A 23856-nucleotide genomic window follows, 5' to 3' on the forward strand; every position below is an offset into this window, starting at 1 on the left:
AAAAAATTAATCGCTATTAAAAATTAATCACAATTAATCGCACTTAACACTAAAATACCAATTTACATTTATTACATATTTTTGGATGTTTTTCTACATTTTCAATATTGATTTCAATTATAACAGAATACAAAATGCACAGAGCTCACTTTATATTTTTTATTACAAATACATGCAAGTACTGAAGTGCCATCTCTTTATCATGGAAGTGTAATTTACAAATGCAGATATATTTGGTTACATAACTGGACTCTAAAACAAAACAGTTTAAAACATTAGAGCCTACAAGACCACTTCAGTCCTATTTATTCTGTCAATCGCCAAGACAAACAAGTTTGTTTGCACTGACGGGAAACCCCGCTGCCAACTTCTTATTTACGACACCTGAAAGTGAGAACAGGGGTTTACATGGTACGGTTGTAGCCAGCATTGCAAGGTATTCATGAGCCAGATGCGCTAAAAGGTTCCTATGTCCCTTCCATGCTTCAGCCACCATTCCAGAGGAAATGCTTCCATGCTGCTGATGCTAGTTAAAAAAATAATGCATCAATTACATTTGTGACTGTACTCCTTGGGGGGAGAATTGTATGTCTCCTGCTCTGTTTTACCTTCATTCTGCATATATTTCATGTTATAGCAGTCTCGGATGATGACCCAGCACATGTTCGTTTTAAAAACACTTTAACAGCAGATTTGACAAAACGCAAAGAAGGTACCAATGTGAGATTTCTAAAAAATAGCTACAGCACTCAACCCCAGATTTCAGAATCTGAAGTGCTGTCCAAAATCTGAGAGGGATGAGGTGTGGAGTATGCGTTCAGAAGTCTTAAAAGAGCAACACTGTGATGGGGAAACTACAGAACTCAAACCACCAAAGAAAGAAAGAAAAAAATAATCAATCTTCTGCTGGTGATTCAGATGACGAAAATGAACACGCATCAGACCGCACTACTTTGGATTGTTATCAAAGAGAACCCACCATCAGCATGGAAGCATGTCCTCTGGAATGGCAGTTGAAGCATGAAAGGACATATGAACCTTTAGCACATCTGGCACGTACGTTGGCTACAACACTGCAACGCAAACACCTATCATCACTTTCAGGTGACATTGTGAACAAGAAACAGGCAGCAGTATCTCCTGTCAATGTAAACAAACTTGTTTGTCTTAATGATTGACAGAATAAGAAGTAGGACGGAGGACTTGTAGGCTCTAAAGTTTTACACGGTTTTGTTTTAGAGTGCAGTTATGTAACAAATTTTTTTTTAAAAAAAAATCACATTTGAAAATTACACTTTCACGAGAAAGAGATGCCACTTCAGTACTTGTATGAAGTAAAAAGAAAAATACGATTTTTTATCATTTTTACAGTGCATATATTTATTTGTAATAAAAAATACAGTGCACAGAGGTCACTTTACAAGGTGCCACAGGACTTTGTCGCTTTTTACAGATCCAGACTAACACAGCTACCCCTCTGATACTTTATTGAAAAGTGTTTTTCAAATGGATGATCACTGTGAGGTGGTGATATGGAAAATAAACATATAGTTGTATTGATAAAACAGTTCTTTTTTGTTAGGTTTTTCTATAAACAGTTTATTTTTTAATATTTCTCCTATACTGTCCACTGACTGTGTGCCTAAGCCAGGGGTTGTTAACTCAGATCCTCAGGGATCTCCAACCATCCAGGTTTTTGTTTCAGACAGCAAGTAATTGTTTTTATTAAAATCCATTAGTTTGTGTTGCATACAGAATGCTCAAGTGCCCTGGATGTTTTTATGAATTAGGACATTTAAGTGTTTTATATGCAATATTAAGCAGTATATATTTAAAACAAACTATTAAGTGCCAGTTGGATTAAAACCCTGGTCTATTGGCTGTCACCAAGGACCAAAGATGACCTAATACGCCAGCTGGAAAATCTCACTCTTTGGCCTTGAATCTCACTCTTTGGAGCTGTAAACCTCACTCTTAAGGGCAGCCAACCCTCAGCATCTCTGTTAGCTATGAGTTTATCAAAGAGAACAGAAACTCCTAAAGCATTTGCTTAGACTTTGATTTTTAAGATGTGATGAAATAATATACAGCAATGCCCTCACAGCACAGATGATCATAACCACAGACAAATACATTCTTAAACAAGCTAATGAGAGATCTTGAATCAATACCCAAATTGTTGTTTGGCATGAGTTACAGACCCTTTGAACCAATAAATCTGTAGACGCTTTGATAGAACATAGCAGTATCTGCTTTATAGGTTAGATTAAAACATGGTCAGACAAAATATGGATTGCTTTGAAAATTAGTATTGATTTGGTTTCAAATAGTTATAGAATTTGACTAACGCATCCAGATCTAATAATATACTAATCAAAGTATATAAAAATCAAGGATATTGGCAGCAGCCAACTGGCTAGGAGTACTGCAAAGAGCCAACTCCTTTCCCCATGAGCAGCATAATCTTCCATCTCTTGGGAGTAGGAGATGTGTGGGGACCAACCACACCAAAGGATCTTGTCCCATCCCATTACTCTTTTTTATATATATACATATACACACACACACACACACACACACACACACACATACATATATATATATACACACACATATATATATATATATATATATACACACACACACACACACATATATATATATATATATACACACACACACACATATATATATATATATACACACACACACACACACACATATACACACATATACATATACATATACATATACACACACACACACACTAGATACCAGCCTTTCAGAATCCTCGCAATGTTGCTTCATTTTGCCTTGCAGCATCTTTCTCCCCCAATCTCTATGAGTTAATTCTTCCCTTATTAGACATTAACTCACCATCTCCTAACAGGCCCTTTAAGAATAATGAAACAGTGGGAATGTCCTCACAACAGGCAGCTTCCTACCATAACCTGAGAAAACCTGGCAGATATTTAGCAAGAGATCCAAAAATTACTGTGTCCTCATGAAACACTTAAGGGGGACCATCTGTCATGAGAGCCTGAATCACTATACTTTGAGCTGAAGTAAGGCTACTAAGAAAAGCTGTCTTTTCAGGTAGGTGGTAAAGGGAACAGCTTGCTCCACACTCAGAGGGGAGGAATCCATCAGCTTTGCTAATACTTAGGCTTGGCAGAATTGAATTTTTTGTTGTTGTTTTGACAGATAGTGTTTATTTGTAAGCACTGTTTCCAATTTTTACATTTTCACAGTTGAGGGAAATTATGGAGGGAGGGGTCAGAATTACAGAAAATGGTAAGATTCAACAAGTTCAAGCTTTATAACAGTTACCATCACCAATTGTCAGCATTAAATGTCAAAGTATACAAAGTAAATATCCTTAAATCAAACTAAGTTCTCAGGCAGCATTTCTCTTAGTTTGCCTATTTGCACATTTTGATTAAAGAAATACTTTCTGGTTTCTGTGTGTACAGTGAAATTGACATTTATGACAATTATCGAGGAAAATTTCATTCGCCCAAGTCTACCAATACTATATTGAGGTGCCAAGGATGAGAGGGCTTCCAAATCAGTGGAAAAATGTCAATGAGGCCTTTAAGGAATCTTCCTGCTGTGGGATGGGGGAAAAACAAACAAAAAAAAGCATGGCCCCCTGGATAAGAGTGTGTTATGCAGATATTGCTGCTAGAAGGAACCTTATGGAGCGGATTGAAAAATTGAGATTTTGGAGTTAATAAGTAGTCCAGTATTGCTGAAACTGGTAACATTAGGGAGAAAGATGGTGCTGAAATCCCCAAAATAAAAAATCTCTTCCATTCAGTTTTATAATTAAATCTGGTGAAGACTTCCTGCTTTAGAGCAGAATGTTCTGAACCTTAGAAGAAAGCTTCTTTCTGTGGACATCATCCAGCCAACATCCTGGCTGTCAGATGTAACAGAGTTGGGTCCAGGTGTATAATCTAACTGTTGTTCTCAAAGACTAAGCAGCCAGGGTTGGTAAGGTGATGGTGGCTGTGCTGAAAGGTTCATCAGTACAAAATACCACAACTGCTCGGCCCATACTGGAGTTTCCCCAGTACCCTTGACATCATGAGACATTGGTGGAAAGGTATGCATTATTCTTCGTAGCCAGGCAATTTAAAAACAAAAAACAAAAAAAAAAAAAAACAACAAAAACCAACATCTGTCAGGGAGGATGGACTCCAACACGCTCTTGAACAGCTTGTCAGGCTTCTATTGTTCTGGTCTGTGGCAAACAGGTCTATTTCTGGAAATCTCCACTTGTGAAAGATGTTACGTAGGACTGAGTCTCTGACAGATCACGCATGCTACTCTGGGAACAGCCCATCAGCTGTTCTATGAAAATAATGAAACCAGGACAGTGCAAGGCAACCAGTGTGGTTTGGTTCAGAATGCACCAATTCCATAGCCACATGGCTACCTAATAGAGCGGGGAATGATCTTGCTCCCTCATGGCATGTTGACATAATGCCTAGTTGTGGTGAATGATCTTGCTCCCCCATGTCCTGTTGACATAATGCCTAGTTGTGGTGAATGATCTTGCTCCCCCATGTCCTGTTGACATAATGCCTAGTTGTGGTGTAGTCTGTCAGAACATGTACTGTGGATCCAGAAATGCTTTTTCATGCCAGTTGGACAGTTCTGAGCTCTAGATATTTAAGTAGAGAAAAGCTTTTTGAGATGTCTGTCAGAGTGTCTTGGGAGGCAGCAGGTACTGTGTTGTACACCTGATGAGGAGAGGACTTCTTGAGGGACTGTGACCATCATGTCCATGCAGTGACTTCTGGATAGATACACTGATTTCAACTTCAACCACCCTTCAATGGAACGTAGGTCAAGTCTGACATAATCTCGGACTTAAGCATGTCTCAGGCTACTAGAACCCATGGCCTCATGCATTCTTACTGATGTTCTTAATTGATCTTGAAGTGGGTTGATAAAACCTATCACTGTTTGGAATCTCTTGTGTAAGGTAAGATGACATGGACTTAGACTCTTTAGTGTTCCTAAGAAATCTATGCAGAGTCAGTACAGTTTTTTGTCTTCTGACGCGAGTCTAGTGAGGCAAACCACATTAGAATTATTTGTACTAAGTTAATCACCTGTGATCTTCCTCGAATCCTCTAGTAGTCAAGTTATGGATGAACCTTGATTCTTTATCTCTTTAGATAATCTGCCATGACTAGTGAATACATTCAGTGATGTGGAAAGACCAAGGGTAGGACTGGTAGCAAGATGTTCCCACCAGGATTCTGAGGTATTTCCTGTAGGCTGGCTAGAGTGATATATAGAATAGTAGGCATCTTGCAAGTCAAGAGCTGCAAATCAGTCCTGAAGATCTAATAAGGGAATTCCAGAGGTCATAATCACTATCCTGTACTTGAAATAGCAGATTTAAATCCCGTCAGTGCTAATCCCCTTGGGAGGGGAAAGGAGAGTGTCTAACCTAACAAGTTTATCTAAGGGGAAGAGATACGTGTTTTTGTAAACAGATGATTAACTGTGATTCTGACTAATACCCGCTAGCACAGTGTCCAGAGCAAGGAAGACAACTGCTATGACTGCAAAACAGAACCTTTGGCCATAAGAACGAACTCAGGGAAAGCTTGACCTGTTCCAACCTTTACACCATCAGGCGAGGTGGTAAAAGGACACCTAGGATGCAGGCATAGCTCCACACTCTACTGCCCAAAAGAAACCATCTCACATGCATGAAGCACATGCACACCAAACGCAAAATCCATTTAGACCATCACTCACAGAAGAATCAATAAGTCCAGGATTATAATTCATCCTTATGAAAATGTTATAGAATATTCTCCATAGCCAGTTTACTAGTAGGGCTGCTTAAGAGTTTCTTTGTAACATTAGCAATGGCAGAAGTGTTTTAAAATCTCTATTATTATTCACTGTTTGCTATATGTAATAGGTGCTGGTTACTGAATTTCATAAATAACTTCAACTCTATATGCTTAGAATAGCCTTCAAACAGTAGATTAAAATAAAGGCTACAGGGAAAAACAAAAACAAGAATTTTTTTGAATTACTGCAACTAAGAAAATTGTAACCTTTAGTGCCTCTGACTGACAAGCAACCCCAAATTACAGATATGTATATGGCCATAAAAACCATGTGATGTTTCCCATTCTCTCTTGCCATCTCCTAAGGCTCTTGATGAGACAGAGATGACAGTAACCCTCAGTTACTATGACCTCTTACAAAGCAGCCATTACCTCCCTTCGTTCCCAGCAAGAGTGAAGCAAAGCTGCTCTCAATGAAGATGGTGTCACCTATGCTGTGAGGGTCCACGACCTCCTCAGCATGGCTTAATTTCTTTCCTGTTGGGAACAACAAGAGGTGGTGGCCCTTTCCTAATAACAGTTCTCTGTGGAATTCCCTGAACACCAAAATTATATTTATCAGCCTTAGTTATGAAGAGTAAAAGCAGAACACTACTACTAATCATAAAATTAATGCCTTCAAATGGAGCCAATACATGAGATGTCAGTGAGTTTGAAACGTCTGCTATTCCATTATCAGAATAATTCATAATAAAGTCTTCAGACACTGGATGCTAAATTTCTTCAAGAACTCATTTTAAAAAAAAACAACAGCAACAACAAAAAAACTTTACAACTGATGTTATTTCAAACTAATTAACCAATCTGGTGCAGAATGAATTTACAAATTAAAGATCAAGTGCAATAACTGCGGGAAGGATAAGCTGTATTCCTTATACATAAAGTGGTTGAATTCCTGCTTTAAGAAAAAAACAACACCACACCCCTCACAATTCCATAATACATGCTCATAAAAAGTAAATCTAAACAATCCATCTACACAAATGCTTCCTACAGTAGCAGAGATAAATTCATTGTATAGCGCCTAATCTTTATGTGTTTTTCCTCCTTGTTATTTTAACCCACAATAAAACTATTCCCTAGGGAGGGAATGTTATAGAGAAAAATCGTTCTTTTCACTTTTTCAGGTTAACTTTATACAAAACACTGAAACATCACTCCAAAGTTATTAGGCTGGGAGGGAAAGACCTGTAGCGTCTAGAACTTAAGATGTGTCTAGACCTTAAGATGTGTGGTGATTGAACCTTGAATATCTGAATGTTCTGGACTGTCAGAGTTAGACTTGTCCTCTGGAAACAGTTGTAGATGGGTTCGAGATTGAACCTGAGAATGAAGTGGTGCCTGCAAATAAGAGACCCCATCTATCATGCCAATTACATTAATTTTTTGCTGTTCTTGTAATTAGGTAAGAACAAGAAGGAGAAAAATAAAGTCACTGTAGAAAATTAAAAGAAACAATTGTCTTAGTACTTTTCAGGAGATACAATATGAACAAAGCAAGGAACATGAATAAAAAATGTCTATTGGCATCCTGGGGCATGAGGCCAGGCCACCTGCATGATCCGGGCCATAAGCTGGCAGCCACAGCAACGTTTTACATACAACCATGAAGGTAGAGCACAGAACTTCCATTAGCAACACCAATGAAAAGCATGAATGATAACCAAGGTAGTCTAGTATACCAGATTATATTTTGTGTAACTTATATTCTTTTTTGTGTAATGAAAACCTGCTGGAGAAAAAAGTTATATGGAAAAATATACTCATGTAATACTACCAAGTGATAAACTACTTTCTTAAATAGAATTATAAATCTATTCTGGATCACTACTAACCTAAATATTCCATCAGCTGTTCAGCAGTTATGATTTCCATCATTGGTGGCAGCTTGACCTGTGGGGAAAAAAAAAAGGATTTTGCTTCAAAAATTGAGAAGTATATTTGAGGAAGTTTGTGTTACATTAAAATCACTTATTGATTTTACAAGCTCTTTTGGGCAGAGACTATACCTATCTCCATGTTTCTACAGCACCTCGCATAAGGGGGCCCAGATCCTATAGGATACCTCTAAGGGATACCATATTATAATATTTCAAACTATAGAAAATACTTTCTAGTACATGAACTAAACACACACAAGGGTGAAAGATCTCTCTGCCACAACATGGGAGTACGGTCACACAACTTAAAGGAATGACAGCTGTATATTGCATTTAATGTAACATGGTTAATTTTTTTTTTTTTTTGGTATGTAGTGGAAAATTAACTTGGTGCATCTCTTGCTTTTCTACCATCTTCTCCTTCCTTGCTTCACTCACCCTTTCTTCTTTCCTTTCTCTTCCCTTCCAACTTCTGATCTTTCCCTAGAACGTTTTTTCCTCTACTTCCTCTCCTACATTTTCCTTCCTTCTCACAAGGTCCATCCCTCTCTTTTTCTGTTGTATTTCACTGTTCTATATTATCCCATCAAGCTTTTCCTCTCTCCCCTCCATCATGCAACTTCAGATATAGGATTTTTTTGTTTGTTTTTTAAAAGAGAATACCTAATAGCAAAAGGAATAAAAACTTACTACCCAAACAGATACTAAAAACACTGGGCCAAATTCCTACGGAAGTACCTAAGTGAAACCCCTCTCCATATGCACACAAAAAAACAATTGGTATTGAAATCCCTGAATCTTGCTTGGAGTACCATCTTTTGTATTAGCCTCCAACTAGTAGGTGTCTGATAAACGTGAAGCTCTCACGCCAGTCTCCCAAGCCTCTGGGGCTGATAGAGAAGAAAGTCATATCGGTTTACTTCTTTACCAACTCTGAACATGGAACCCAAACCTCAATTCAGTCATACTCTTCAGAAAATAGTTCCAGTGCCTACTTCTGCAACTGATGAAAATGAATTTCAATTATCAGTTTCACTGCTTCTAGTGGGATTCAAAAAAAAGCAGAAATGGAAACTAACAAGGCAAGTTTTCACTCCGCTGCATCTTGGCAAAACTATAAACAGCATGAGCAGCACTAGAGCTCTCTGAAAACTCTGGCAGACAGAACAGCATCAGGTGACACTTATAATTTTGAAACCTTAATACTTGATTCTCCAGAAGCTAATGGAAGTGTTTGCCTAGACAAGCGAATTTTTGAAACCTTTTAAAACTGAGTTACTTAGAATGGATTAGACTTATACAACATCTCAACTTAATCGCAAATCAAATTCATTTTATAGGGCTTCTCTAACACTCTACAAACTAATGACTTTCAAAACCTTTGGCAAGTGTGTGCATACAAGATTTTTGCCAAAATGGCGTGCAGCCCTTGAGTTCTGTTGCAAGAATTTGTCTACACAGAAAGTCCAGAATAGATACTGTAGAATAGCTATTGCTGAATAGATATTCCACACTAGCTCCCCATATGGATACTCTTATTTTGCACTAAGTGCCTTTGTGAGTTTTAGGTTGATTCATTTTAGAAATGGATTACCCCAAATTGCTAAAAGACACTCAGTGCGGAATAAGAGCGTCCACACAAAATGTCAAAGTGGAATAGCTATTGAGACCTAAAGTTGCACCCTACTTATTTTACAGTAACTCCCCTGTATAGATAAACCCTTAAATCCCCAAGCAGCAATATTGGTCCATACTGTCTTTCACAATCCACAGCAGGCCACGAAACTATAGCTATTTTTCTGTTATGTAGACCTTCCAACAGCTAGATGCCTGTGCTGCCTTCAAACTTGACTACAAAGATGTGCTTAATCCTTCCCACAGAATTCAAGCAGAAGCTACAGCTAATGCTTAAATGGATCTTATTTTACAATGGGAGCATATGGGATTACATCTGTGCTTAAGTCTCTGAACTGGCTTCTTGTTCACATCCCAACAGTTCACACTAATAGTGATTATCTTTAAGGCCCTGCACAGTCTAGAACTAGCCCTTGCCTCTGATGATTTGGGGGAATCTATACATATAACTTACAAATTTTGGTTATTATGAAGTTACTGTTATGAAAATTACTGTATCATGAATGCCCTCTGTTGATGTGTACCCACCATGGTTCTAGCAGGATTGTTCACAGACCAGGGACAACGCTGAGTCATTAGAACTCAACCACCATGTATTCAGGGTAAAGTATGTTGGAAAGATGGGTTTGCTTGAGCTGGAAGGGGGTACCTCCTCATCCTGTCTGAAAGGACAGGAGGAAATGGAGAGCAGAAAATTCCCCAAGCAGGACAAAAGACACCAACATACTGATGTTGGCCATAGAGGTTGGGTGGGTCAGGGGAAAATTCACAGTAAGACACAGGAAGTATAAGAAGGAGAGGAGAAGGGGATCGTTTGGCCACAGTCAGAGGAAGCAAGCTGACGTAGGAAGAGAGGCTCCATGTTTTGACAGAGAAGTCATACAGCTGCAAGGAAAGAATCCTGGATCCCATAGAGGACCCTGTCCACAGCCCAAAGAATGCTCTGGAGTGGTGAGGAAACTCAGGCAGGGAAATGCATGTAGGGATGATTACTTTTATATAGATCTGTGTATTTCTCATGCGATTAGTAAGAAGCAATAATGCATTAGAATGCTGTGCAAAGTGTCTGTGTGTTACTTGCTATACCTACCATGTAGCCCCTTGAAGAGGTAAAACACAAGGCTTACATCTTCAGGTGGAGTTTGGGAGAGGGCTACTTAAGCCACAGGTGAGTCAGCACTGCTCCATTTCTGTGAAGAGGTAACACACACAGTTGGTGCCCATGATGTGCGCCAGACAGGCCAAGGGAGGAAACAGTGCTGCAGCCTACTGATGTGTAGGCAAGTAAGTGTCTGGATCTTCTCACAGTAATCTGGTGGGCCACCAACCACATCTAAGACGCTGCCTCTCATCGTGGCAGTTAAGTATTTTGGCTAGAGCCTAAATAAAACAGTTACTCACCTTCTTGTAACTGTTGTCCTTTGAGATGTGTTGTTCATGTCCTTTCCAATCAGATGTGCGCATGCTGCATGCACAACAGCCAGAAGATTTATCTTCTACCGGTATCCGCAGGGTTGGCCTGGGTGCCCTCTAAAGTAGCGTTTTCATGGTGCCCAATACAGGGCCAAGCTGAGCTGACCCCCCCGTCAGTTCCTTCTTGCCAGCTACTCCAACAGAGGGGTAGGAGGGAGGGTATTGGAATGGAGATGAACACTACATCTCGAAGAACAACAGCACAAAGATGGCATACCAGCTCAGGAACTGGATCCACCCCATCTTGCCTTCTCATCATGACTACTCCCTTTCTGCCCTACCTGGGCCCATATTACATTGGACCATTGGTACTACACACAGTAGAAAGGGGATATTCGCTCCAATTCTCTGCCTGCCCTTCCACTCACCTTCCCCATCTCTCTTCAGGTACCCTTCCAACGAGCAATTCTTTATACGACTCCCTACTCCTCTCTCTGGGAATGGTGGAAAATGTTTCTCAGGAGCTCAAGGGGCAAGGGCTTCTAATCCCAGTAATTCCCAATTCCTTCAAAAAACGCCTGTTTCTGGCCTGAGAAAGGCTTGGTCTGGCCAAAGCCCTGGTCTGAAGATAGGTGCGGCCTCTTTCTGCCACTCTACTCCTCCTCCAGGAACCATCCTGTCGGTTTTGCTGCTAAAACTGCGGAGGAAGTTGCGACCTGAAATGCCTGCGCTTCATGGCAGGGGGTGTGTATGCCCAGGGACGTGAGGGTGGCCTTCAAGTCTTAAACTATGCAGTCTCCTGTCCGTCTTTTCAGAGACTAGGTCCTGACCTTCAAAAGGGTAGGTCTTAAATGGTCTGTTGGACTTCATGAGGTAGTCCAGAGACCTGGAGCCAAGAGGACCTTCTCATGACCACTCCCGTAGCCATGGTTTGGGTGGCTGCGGCACCAAGAACAGCCTGCAAGGAGGCCCTAGAAATAAGTTTGCCTTCCTCCAGACCACGGCATTAAATTCAGAGCAGGAGTCTGGTAGTAGTAGGAGCAGCAGCTTGGCAAACTTGGCCATTACTCTGCAGGTGTTAAAGGAGTACCTAGTAATGGTGGCCTGTTGGTTTGGAATGCAGAGCTGCCAACCACCAGTGGAGTAGACTTTCCTCTCAAACAAGTCCATCTTTTTCCACTTCCTGATTTTTAGAGGAGGGTCCCTGAAGCCCCTGGTGCTTCCTTTGGTTTGCAGCATCCACCACCAAGTAGTCAGGTGAGGATGAGTATAGAGGTGCTCTCATCCTTTTTAGGAGACGAAACAGCATCTCTCATTTATCTTCGTTGTAGGGGGCAAAGAGGCCAGAGTCTCCTGCAAAATTTTTGTGGTCTCATTTATAGTTTTGATGAGTGGCAGCACAATATGTGAGGGCCCAGAGGGGGCAAGGACGTCCACCATGAGATCAGCATCCTCTACCAGCTCCTCTGCTTGGATCCCCAAGTTTTGGGACACCCTGCACAACAACTGTTGCAGGAGCCTTCTATCCTCTAAGGCCAGGGCCACTGAAGTGCCCGCAACAGCCTCATCTGATGAGGACAAGAGCACCAGCACATGGCCTTGGTAACTGCCCTTGGCACTAAGAGGGTAGTTCACAGGGCTGGTGATGGTGCAGAGATGGTTGCCGGTGCCGAAGTCAGAGCAGCATGTGGAGGCACTGTCGTCGTCGCTGGAGATAGTCTCAGTGCCAGGTGCTGTGAGGGGATCAAGGATGCCGACATGACTGACGCACACCTGGATCTTGACGCCTGGGTCTGACCCTGGGCCTCTTGATAAGCCCGGGGAGTCCAGAAAGCCACTGAGGTGGCCATGGTGCCAGAAGAAGCTAGTGGTGATGCCTAGATCTGGACCTCCCACTGCTGGATCTATCAGAACGATAGGATTCTGAAATCTCCAAAAAAAGAAGACAACCATGGAGAAGCAGTACTAGGTGGAGCTGACACATGATGCCAAGCCTCTGAGGACTGCTGCGGTTCCCCCCACATGGGTAGCCAGCACCAGGGAGTGGTGTGACATCGCTGGCTTGCCCCTAGATGGAATAGTGGCCAGGTTATCACCAGTGCCTCATCTCTCCTTGGAGAAGGTGGTGCTGTCTGACAAATAAGGTCCTATGCTGCCTCAAAAGTCTCTGTAGTGGAGGGGAGTTGAATGTCCCAGCCATGACAGTCCAGAGAATGGTAATGGGCCAGACTCAACTGGACCCCTTGTGGGGCAGGAGTTGACAAGCCCCTGGGAGCTGCAGGGCCCAAAGTAGGCTGGGTGGGCTCAGGTCTCCCTGCCGCTGGCTCCTTAGGCTTAGGACAGGGAGAGCACCCTCTCTCCTGCCTTTTTCTTCTGGGGGCACTGGGGACAAAGATCGGCACCTGCCAGAAGTCTTTTGTACAGCATCATGTCGGTGCTGGGAGTCCTTAGCCTCCTTTCTTGGCGCTGGCTCACACGCCAGTGCACTGTGCAGCAAGGAGGCAGCGCTCAGCACAGGCTCTGCTGATCCAGGGTTGGACGGCTGCCTCCATGAGAATAATTCTGAGGCTCTGCTCATGATCTTTAAGGGCCCTCGTCCGAAACTTTTACAAATGCGGCACTTGTTCTTTTGGTAACTCTCGCCAAGACATTTCAAACAAGAAGCGTGTGTCTGTCACTTTTTGGCATCAGTTTACCGCATATTTCACAAGATTTGAAACCTGGCGACTGAGGCATGCCCCGCTGTCGAGGAAGAAAAGAGGAGGGGGGGGAAGGGGGGACCTCGTAACTGAAACTTAGTTGTTTCTCTAACTATAGCTAGTTGGGAGCTAGTGAACAGAGAGCCACAAACAGGGATACTGTTCCAGGAAGAAAGACTTCTAAGCAGAGATGGAGTCCACCTTATTAAAGCAAGGGAAGAGCATATTTGGATACAGACTGGCTAACCTAGTGGGTAGGGCATTCAACTTGGTTTGAAGGAGGTAGGTTATCAAAGCCCATAGACAAGCCAAGAACATGGAAACCTGGGCGAAGATTTGGAATCTGGAGGGAGCATGGGCTGGTATAGCAGGGATAAAGGGAAGACAAGACAGAACTGGAGTGGGGAGGGAAATCAAATCTTAGATGTCTGTATACTAATGCAAAAAAGTATGGGGAATAAGCAGGAAAACTCAAAATGGTAGTAAACAAAATTATGACATAGTTGGCATCACAGAGACCTGGTGGGATAATACGCATGACTGGAATGTTGGTATTGAAGGATCCAGCTTGCTCAGGAAGGACTGGCCGGGAAAAAAGGGAGGAGGTGTAGCCTTATATATTAAAAATGTATACACTTGGACTGAGATTGAGATGGAAATAGGAGATAAACTTGTTGAGTCTCTGGGTAAAGATAAAAGGAGTAAAAAAAAAACAAAACAAAACCAAAAAAACCCCAAGGGTGATGCCATGGTAGAGGTCTACTACAGACCACCTAATTGGGAAGAAGAGGCTTTTTTTAAACAGCTAACAAAACCATCCAAAGCATAGGACTTGGCGGTGATGGAATTCAACTACCCAGACATCTGTTAGTAAAACAACATAGCAGGGCACAGATTATCCAACAAGTTCTTGGAATGCATTGGAGACAATATTTTATTTCAGAAGGCGGAGACAGTAACCAGGGAGAGGCTGTTCTATTCTAGATTTGATTTTGACAAACTGGTTGAGAATTTGAAAGTGGAAGACAACTTGGGTGAAAGTGATCATGAAATGATGAGTTCAAGATTCTAAGGAATGGTAGGAGAGAGAACAGCAAAATAAAGGACAATGGATTTCAAGGTGGCAGACTTCAGCAAACTCAGGGAGTTGGAAGGTAAAATCCTACAGGAATCAAGTCTAAGGAGAAAAATAATAGAAGATAGTTGGCAGTTTTACAAAGAGACCTTATTAAGGACACAAGAGCAAACTATCCCACTGCTTAAAGACAGGAAGTAGGGAAAGAGACCACACTGGTTTAACCAGGAGATCTTCAATGATCTAAAAATAATAATAATAAAAAAAGTCCTACAGAAAGTGGAAACTAGGTCAAATTACAAAGAATGAATATAAACAAACAACAGGTATGTAGGGACAAAATTAGAAAGGCCAAGTCACAAAATGAGATCAAACTAGCTAGAAATATAAAGGGTAACAAGAAAACATTCTACAAATACATTAGAAGCAAGAGGAAGATCAAGGACAGAGTAGGTCAGTTACTGTTTTTCCCTCCTCATTGAGTAACAGAAAATGTGGAAACGGCAGAAGTGCTTAATGACGTCTATATCTTGGTTTTCACCAAGAAGGTTGGTGGTGACTGGAGGTCTAACATAGTGAATACCAGTGAAAATGAGGTAGGATCAGAAGAGGCTAAAAGAGGAAAAGAACATGTTAAAAATTATTTGGACAAATTAGATTTCTTCAAGTCACCAGGGCTTGATGAAATGCATCCTTGAATACTCAAGGAGCTGTCTGAGGAGATATCTGAGCCATTAGAGATTATCTTTGAGAAATCATGGAAGATGGGAGAGATTCCAGAACACTGAAAAAGGGCAAATACAGTTCCCATCTATAAAAAGGGAAATAAGGAAAACCCAGGGAATTACAGACCAGTAAGCTTAACTTCTGTACTCTGAGAGATAATGGAGCAAATAATTAAGCAATCAATTTGCAAATATCTAGAGGATAACAAGGTGATAAGTAACAGTCAGCATGGATTTGTCAAAAACAAAATTGTGTCAAACCAACCTGATAGTTTTCTTTGACAGAACAACAAGCCTTGTGGATGGGAGGGAAGCGGCAGACGTGGTATATCTTCAGTAAAGCTTTTGATACTGTCCGGCATGACCTTATCATAAATAAACTTAGGGAAATGCAACCTAGATGAAGCTACTATAAGGTGGGTGCACAAAGGACTGAAAAACCATTCCGAGAGAGTAATTATCAATGGTTCACAGTCATGCTGGAAGGGCATAATGAGTGGGGTCCTGCAGAGAACAGTTCTGGGTCTGGTTCTGTTCAATATCTTCATCAGTGATTTAGATAATGGCATTCAGAGTACATTTATAAAGTTTGCAGATGATACCAAGCTGGGAGAGGTTGCAAGTGCTTTGGAGGATAGGATTATAATTCAAAATGATCAGGACAAACTGAAGAAACGGTCTGAAGTAAACAGGATGAAATTCAATAAGGACAAATGCAAAGTACTCCACTTAGGAACAATTAGTTGCACACATACAAAATGGGAAATGACTGCCCAGGCAGAAGTACTGCAGAAAGGGATCTGAGGGTTACAATGAACTACAAGCTAAATATGAGTCAACAGTGTAAGGTGTTGCAAAAAAAGAACATCATTCTGGGATGTACTGGCAGGAGTGTTGTAAAGACACAAGAAGTAATTCTTCCACTCCACACTGCGCTGATTAGGCCTCCAACTGGAGTACTGTGTCCAGTTCTGGATGCCACATTTCAGGAAGGATATGAACAAATTGGAGAGAGTCCAGAGAAGAGCAACAATAATTATTAAAGGTCTAGAAACCATGATCTATGAGGGAAGATTGAAAGAATTGGGTTTTTGTAGTCTGGAAAAGAGAAGAGTGAGGGAGGATATAATGGTTTTCAAGTATGTAAAAGGCTGTTACAAAGACGAGACAGAAAAATTGTTCTTAATCTCCAAGGATATGACAAGAAGCAATGGTCTTAAATTGCAGCAATGGAGGTTTAGGTTGGACATTAGGAAAAACTACTTTACTGTCAGGGTGATTAAGCATTGGAGTAAGTTGTCTAGGGAGACTCTGGAATCTCCATCATTGGGGATTTTTAAGAGCAGGTTAGACAAACACCTTTCAGAGATGGTCTAGATAATACTTGGTCCTGTCACGAGTGCAGGGAACTAGACTAGATGACCTCTTGAGGTCCTTTCCAGTCTTATGATTCTACGAATCCTGTACATTAATCTGGTTATTTAGATGTTTTCTGTATCACTGTATTGATTTAACACAACAAGAGAGTCTGGGAAAAAAAACAGGCAAGAAGGGAAGGAATAGCTTAAGAAAAACCACATCTCTGCAAAGGCCACGATTAACTTCGAAGATTTTGCCCCCTTTGCAGCTAATCCACAAAAATCCTGTAAGCACAGGACATGAAAGACTTCTGGCAGGTTAAAAGAGAATCGGGTAATTATCAAGGAGAGGGGCTAGAGAGACAGGATGAGGTGCCTGAAGAAGTTAGGCATGCCCAGACTACCATCAGAGGATGGCAAGGCTTTATGTAAATTAGGCATGGGCGTTCACTGTTTTAAAATCCTCTTTTCTAAACACTTTGCTCTTATTGCTAAAATAAATACATTGGTTTTAAGAAGTCTGATCACCATATGCTTCTGTTCAGACTCCCAAAAGGAAGAACCACAAGTGTATGAAGTCAGTCAGACCTGCTAAGTAAGAACAGTTGATACACAGGAAATTGTAGCCCTGGGTCTACTTTAAGAGAGGGAGAGTTGTGGAATTCCACCCCAGGATAGGTAAAATAACAAGTCACCTGAGAGGATGCACTGAAGAAAGGCACAGAGATGCTGTTAGCCCTGTAACCATGACATACCCCTTACTCTGAGTTGCTCTAAATGTTGTTTACAATAGTTTGAGACCATAACATGTTTGATTAGGGTGACCAGATTTTCAAGGTAAACACTAAAACCTATGGAGGTAAAGGGTTTGGTAGGTGAGGAAAGGAGGATAGAGACCACTATTCTATTCTCTATATTTTAACCTTTCCTCCCCCTTCCCCACTTCCCTCACTTTTCTTCTCCCTACATCCTTGCTGCACTCTGCTCTGCATTTCCGCTCTAGATATCTCATCTCTCTCCCTAACACACACAGTACACTTGATCTCTTTATCCTAACTCTCAGTCTTCATTCTCTTGTTCCCATCCCCACAATTCCCTGCCACAATCAAGTTTTCACCCATGGTGTAGGGCAAGTGAGCAGAATGTGGATGCCTATCCTCAGCCTGGATCAGTAGCCAGCTACATACAGATGTGGTGCAGATCAGCTGCCAATAAGCTTGCCACTCTCACCAGTGTTAACATATATCTGATTATAGTTTGAGAGGGGGGTGCTGGGGAAGTAAAGCAAGGGGGGGCATTAATCAGGAGATTTAATTAAATGTAGGGGGCAATATTACTGTACAACAAATTAAGTGGAGATCTCTGAAGTGCATGCATGTGATCAGTTTCACCAATTTAGCTGGCTAGCAGCTACTTCAGATAGCCAGTCTGCTGGGATTCACACAAATCAGGACAGAACTCTCTTCTGTAACACTAACAAGAATATTAGGACAGGTCCTGAAATTAGAGAGACTTCAGATTTTTCAGGGAAACACTGTTACCTTATTTATAAAAATCAGAGATTACACCGTTCGCTCATATAAATACATAGTGGCACATGATCATGGTGCACAAAAATCAAGTAAAGTTTTGGGTGGCGTGTAAGAGTACATATTATACATAATAACTGGGGCATCACAGGTTCTACTCGAACTGTGAGTTTAAACTGCTGGAAAGTAGGTAAAGGTTCACACAATGTCCCAATTACCTGTTATATAAAATTGTTTATGAATAAATGCAAAAGAGTCTACTAAGGCCAATCAAGGACTGTGTTAAGATCACTTCTGGTAAACAAGAGGAGTATGGAACCAGAAATCAACAGACTCAATTTGGTACTGCAAAATTTAAGCCTAATCGGTGGACAAAATAATGAGAGGATGGGGTTATTCCACTCAACATTCCATTTTTGAGGTCCTTAAGAAAATACTTTGGGGGGTGAGATACTAATGGAAAATTTTTGTTGTGAAACCCAGATCTTGGCACACCAATGGAAACCTCCAGTGCTCCCCGTTTTTATCCCTCCACTTTCTTCCTCTTGTCCTCTTTCTCTGCCTGTTTTAACTTTTCCACTCAATCCTAAGACTAACTGCACCTGCATGACAAGACTAGGCCGCCCACCTTGGTCTGTCCAGTCTTAGGAGCAGTGAAGGAGAGGAACCTGACAAGGCCACGCAAATTATGTCCTTGACCAGGAAGGTAAGCCAGGATCCAGAGCAAAAGCTGTTGTGGCCAACCTGCCAGCCCAAACCATCCATCCATAACTGACTAGCCATCTTGTATCCTAAAACATAGCCAAAAAAAGCCATATTTCCCCCACCTTTTACTATCCTATCTCTTCATTTCCTGTGTGTCCCTCCGTTTTGTCAAAAGCAGGAAAGTACAGCTGGCCGCGAGACCGCCCAGTGCGGCCAGACAGTGGGTCAGCTGCTTGGGCGGCCCTGGGGTCAACCACACTGGCTGCTGCAGAAGTCACGGAATCCATGACTTCCGCATTCTCAGTGACAGACACGGAGCCCTAGTCAAAGTGACTGCACCCTTCTTTCTAATGAGAAATGATATATATGACGAGACTATATTTAGGAGATATCTTTCCTCATGACTTTTACCAAAAAACAAACCAAATAAACCACCAATAATTGTTGGATTAACACCACTTATCTTTGTCCAATTAAAACAAAATCCCTCTATTTAGTAGGAGAATACAGTTTCTTAATCAAAAACATCTTAATCTGAGGTTTCACCCCATATAAATACAGCAGGAAAACACTTCACTCTAGAGAAGGAGACAATCTGGGTTAATTTTAGAAGTACGTTTTTGCTTTGTAAGATCATCGCCACCTGGAGCTGAAGGATGTTTGTGCTTTGTGTTTTTCAGTGAAAATACTGACGATCTGAGGGTTTTTTTTGACATCTCCCCTGAGTCAAATACAAGTGTTGTCTGCTCTCTGTGGATATTAAAGATCCCACAGAAATTACTGTAAGGTCAAGTGTATTTGTCCCTGGACTCTGGATCCACTGAATTTCACTTCTCACTCTGAAGGTATAATATAGTATAATCCTGATTGCCACCCTACAATGTAAAAAATATCTGCATTTCAGTAGCGAAGCTGTATGAATATTTGGCTCACTGCTGCTCCTATTTAAGTCAATGGTAAAACTTCCACTGACATTTATACATCCTGAAGATTCCCAGCACCTGCCTCTTAACCACTTTTGGCTCTTTACTTTTTTCATGTCACCTGCTACATTTGAAACAGCCTCCCACTCCAAGTGTGCCAATTATCTTTCCTTTGCTCATTCAGATTCCACAAAAAAAACCTACCCTATATACTGGATCATAAGCTGGTTCGTTTATAAGGCAACCCCTCCCCCCCCGCCCCAAGATGAATAAGTAAAAATGGAAAATGTTTATAACACGTTCATAAGCCAACCCTGTAATTCAGGGGTCAGCAAACTTTGGCTCCCGGGCCATAAGGATAAGCCGCTGGTAGGCTGAGATAGTTTGTTTACCTCGAGGGTCCACAGGCACGGAGGTAAACCTAAGTAAACAAAACGTCCTTGTGCACCAGTTGCTTATCCTGATGGGCCTGGACCGCAACTGGTGGGGAAATTTTTTGGGGGAGGAGAAGCTGGGAGTCAGGGGAGTAATCTCTGTGATCACCCCCCACATGACCTCACCCCTAGCCCAGGACTCCCACAATCTCCCCATCCCATCCCTTCCCACCTTATCTGAGGCGGATGTCTCTGACCTGGCTGGAGCTGCTCCCGCAGACTAGGCAGCACAGCCGCAGCCTGCTCCAGCAGGCCAGACCGGGTGGCACGGCCGCAGCATGTTCCAGCGGTCTGGGCCGGGTGGTACGGTGACAGCGCGCTCCAGCGCCTGGGCGGCACAACCACAGTGTGCTCTGGCAAGGCAGGGCCAAGTGGCATGGCTGCAGCCTGCCAGCCCCGGAACTGCAGCTGCTTCGAAGGCTGGGAGGAGAGCAGCGTGGCCAGAAGTGGAGAGACTCTGGCCCCGTTTCTTCCCTTCTGTCTCTGCTGCCTCTCCTTGCTCCCTTTGTTTGGGGGAGGGGCTGTGTCCCACCTCTCCCTCTCTATACCTGTTCATAAGCCAACCCCCATCTCTGGTGCTACCCTTTTTTACTATAAAAATTCAGCTTATGAATGAGTATATACGGTACTTTTTGCACTAAGCCTTCCTGTGCTGATTGCCTGAGTGATACTTGTGACAGACTGGTAATATCCTGAACAAACCTTATGGAATTAAGATAAACTTTACGGAATTAAGTTAAACCTTATTGAATGATGGTTAACACGTTTGGGGTACAGTGTACTAAGAATGCAATTGTATATTATTCTGTCTTTGTATGTACTTTCACTAGTAAGGATGGGGAATGCTAATACACCCTTTGAAGCCACACATGTGGAGAGGTATGCACTAGCTCAAAATGGATTCTTCAGGGATCAACAATCAAAGAATAAACGGCCTTGTTTTATACTGGCTCAGGGCCTTCTTCTTGATCCAGCAAACAGATAGGTGCACTGGTCCACAGAGGGCCTCATTCCTTAGGGTAGAGATGGAAGGACTGGGCCTGCTGAGTGAGGCCTCATAAGGCTGGGTGTTTGTTCTGAGCTGAAGCTATAATGAACATATAACCTATAACACATAACTTACAACTATAGCAATTACACCCATTAACCATCTCTGAAGAGAAAGCAAGTTGTTATCCTCAGGCAACCTGTCTGTGCTGTGAACAACATAATGAAGGCAGAGAACTGTGCATCTTGGAAGAACCACGGTTGGGGAGGAGAGAGTCTCCACCCACAAAGTAAATGGCTGAGAAGCTGGAAGCCTCAGAGTAGGTGCCCTTCACTGGACCAATGAGGGGAAATACAGATGCAACTGCCCTGAGCTGTCACAATATCTTACAGTATGTGGGATAACAGTCAGGTGCATCTGTTTGGGTTAAATTATTGGCTCTTCTTGAGAGGAGAAACCCGCTCTGGTGGGTTTTAAAACAGAATGCAAATTACTACTTAGCATTAATGGCTACTTCCTTTTCAAATCTCCTTATAAATATTAATCCTAACACCATGCTGTGAATTGTAGATAAGGATTATCCCCATTTTATAGATGGGGAAAATTGAGACAGAAGTTAAAATAACTTATCCAAGGTTGCAGTGGAAATCATTATTCAATACAGGATTAGAACATGGGAGTTTCTGGTTCCCAGTCTTTTGCACAATCTTGGCATATATAATACTAAATAATATTGGATCTTTACTATATGCTTCATACACTTACAGCTGTGTAACTATTAGGGATGTGCTTTGTAAAGCACTACACCCGATATCAACATGCCAAACAGCAATAATAGGTTTGCATGTTATAAAGAACGGTATACAGGCCCAGCACTCCTGAAAACAGGTTATTTTTTGCAAATTGTTGTTTATACTCCTATCACCATGAATTTGTAGAACAGATTTCTATTTAGTAGACTGCCACACTTATTTCTAGTAATATATTATTGTTATGCTTTTGTTTCATGAAGCACCATCTACATTACTATTGCTATTTAAAAAGTAATAGCAGCACTTTACAAAACAGTCTTGACAGTGCTACACAAATAGAACTGTTTTGCAAGATTCTATGCACTTTTCCAGCACTTGGCGTGAGAAGCTCTTTTCCAGCACTAGGCGTGAGAAGTGCTATAAAAAGCATATAAACAATAATAGACTTGGGTTTAAGCGTTGTAGTTTCTAATGCTGTAGTAATAGGTCTGACATAAATAGCTGTGTATACGTTTCCACACTACTGTACATAGATTTGTAATTACAGAAGTGCCGAGCATGTTTCTAAGGCTACGGGCATAGTTATTAGGTTTGTGAAGCATCTTGCACGTTTCCAGAGCAATACAAATCACAACACAATGTGAGATATATGTAGTGCGGGTCTGTGCGTATCTCCACTATCACAGAGCCTGTAACTAGCTCTGCTCGAAGCCTCAGGTGCGTTTCTGCTGGTATAGACATTGTCAATTACTCCCGGCCCGGGGGATACGATACCTTCCAAGCCAGCAGCAGCACGTTCATGATAGCCAGCAGCGGGCAGGGCCCGTTCTCGTTCTGGGTGATGATCGGCGTGTTCTCCTCCTTCCAGCGGACCCACTTGATGTGATAGACCGACTGGCCAGGAAAGCGCTCCTTAGAGGCAGACAAGAGCTGAGCCGTAGCCGTGGGCCCATCTCCTCCGGGGCTCCGGGCCTTGCCCTCTGCTACCGCCGCCGCCACCTCCTCGGCATCGCTATTGAGCTCGGAGCTGCTCGGGCAGCAGGAGTGCAGGTTGGAGAAGGACTCCAGGGAGTCTAAGCTCTGCGACTCCTCCTCTGGGGGGCTGGGGTCGCCGCTGCTGCCGGCCTCCCCGGGGCCGCTCTCCAAGGCAGGAGCTGCCTCAGGGCTCTCAGTCACTGCTGGCTCCGCGCAGCCCGCAGCGGACCGGCGGCTCTCAGTGGCAGGCACAGGAGACCCCAGCGCGGGAGCAGAGTCCCTCCCAGAGCCCGCGGCAGGCGGGGGAAGAAGCAGAGGGGAAGGACCCCACTGCCCGCCGCCCTCCTCAGCGGTCACGGGTCCGCCCCGACCACTACCCCCGTCAGCCGCCGCCTCTTCCTCCACTGACCCCTCCAGGATGATTCGGGCCGCAGCGCCCCCGCCGCCCCTCTTCAGCGCGCCCGGGGGCGGCGGGGGCTGCGCCAAGCTCTCCATGGCCGGCCCGCCGCCTGCCCGCCTGCCCAGCTCTCTACTGGCTCCGCAGAGGCTGTTCCTTCGCCAGCAGCGCCCACGACGCCATGACAGCAGCAACGGCTCCGCCCCGCGGCGCCGCCCCTAGGACGTGTAGGTGGGAGGGGAGCAGCTTCTGATCGCCGCTGGGTGGGGAGCGCCCGAGCGGAATAGGATGGGCGCGGCCTAGAGGCTCGATTTGAGCCGGGGAGGGGGCGGAGCGAGGAGTTGGTTGTTCGCTGGAAGTGGCGGGACAAGAGCCGGGCGAGCCCGAGGAAACGAAGGTCGCGAGAAGCAGAATACGCAGCGCCAACAGGTTTGAGTCCGAGAAGGGGCGGCGCGAGCCAGAGGGAAAGGGGGGGAAGGGGTGATA

At 43.0% G+C, this 23856-nt stretch overlaps 1 protein-coding gene across 4 annotated transcripts in view; it reads right to left on the reverse strand.

Annotated features, from left to right (window-relative positions):
• Positions 1 to 23561, reverse strand: part of MINDY2 (MINDY lysine 48 deubiquitinase 2) — a 105737-nt gene extending 82176 nt beyond the window's left edge. For 2 of the 4 annotated variants that reach the window (XM_050967975.1, XM_050967972.1), the window contains exons 1-2: positions 22773 to 23559; positions 7718 to 7775 (exon numbers count right to left, since the gene is read on the reverse strand). In XM_050967975.1, coding sequence (XP_050823932.1) covers positions 7718 to 7775; positions 22773 to 23468 — 754 coding nt within the window. In that variant the 5' untranslated portion in view covers positions 23469 to 23559. Of the gene's footprint in view, positions 1 to 7717; positions 7776 to 22772 lie in introns of all 4 variants that reach the window. The other 2 variants (XM_050967976.1, XM_050967973.1) reach the window with 2 other exon arrangements.
• Positions 23562 to 23856: the final 295 nt, after the last annotated feature.

Source organism: Gopherus flavomarginatus, chromosome 9, assembly GCF_025201925.1.
Source record: "Gopherus flavomarginatus isolate rGopFla2 chromosome 9, rGopFla2.mat.asm, whole genome shotgun sequence".
NCBI lineage: Eukaryota > Metazoa > Chordata > Testudines > Testudinidae > Gopherus > Gopherus flavomarginatus.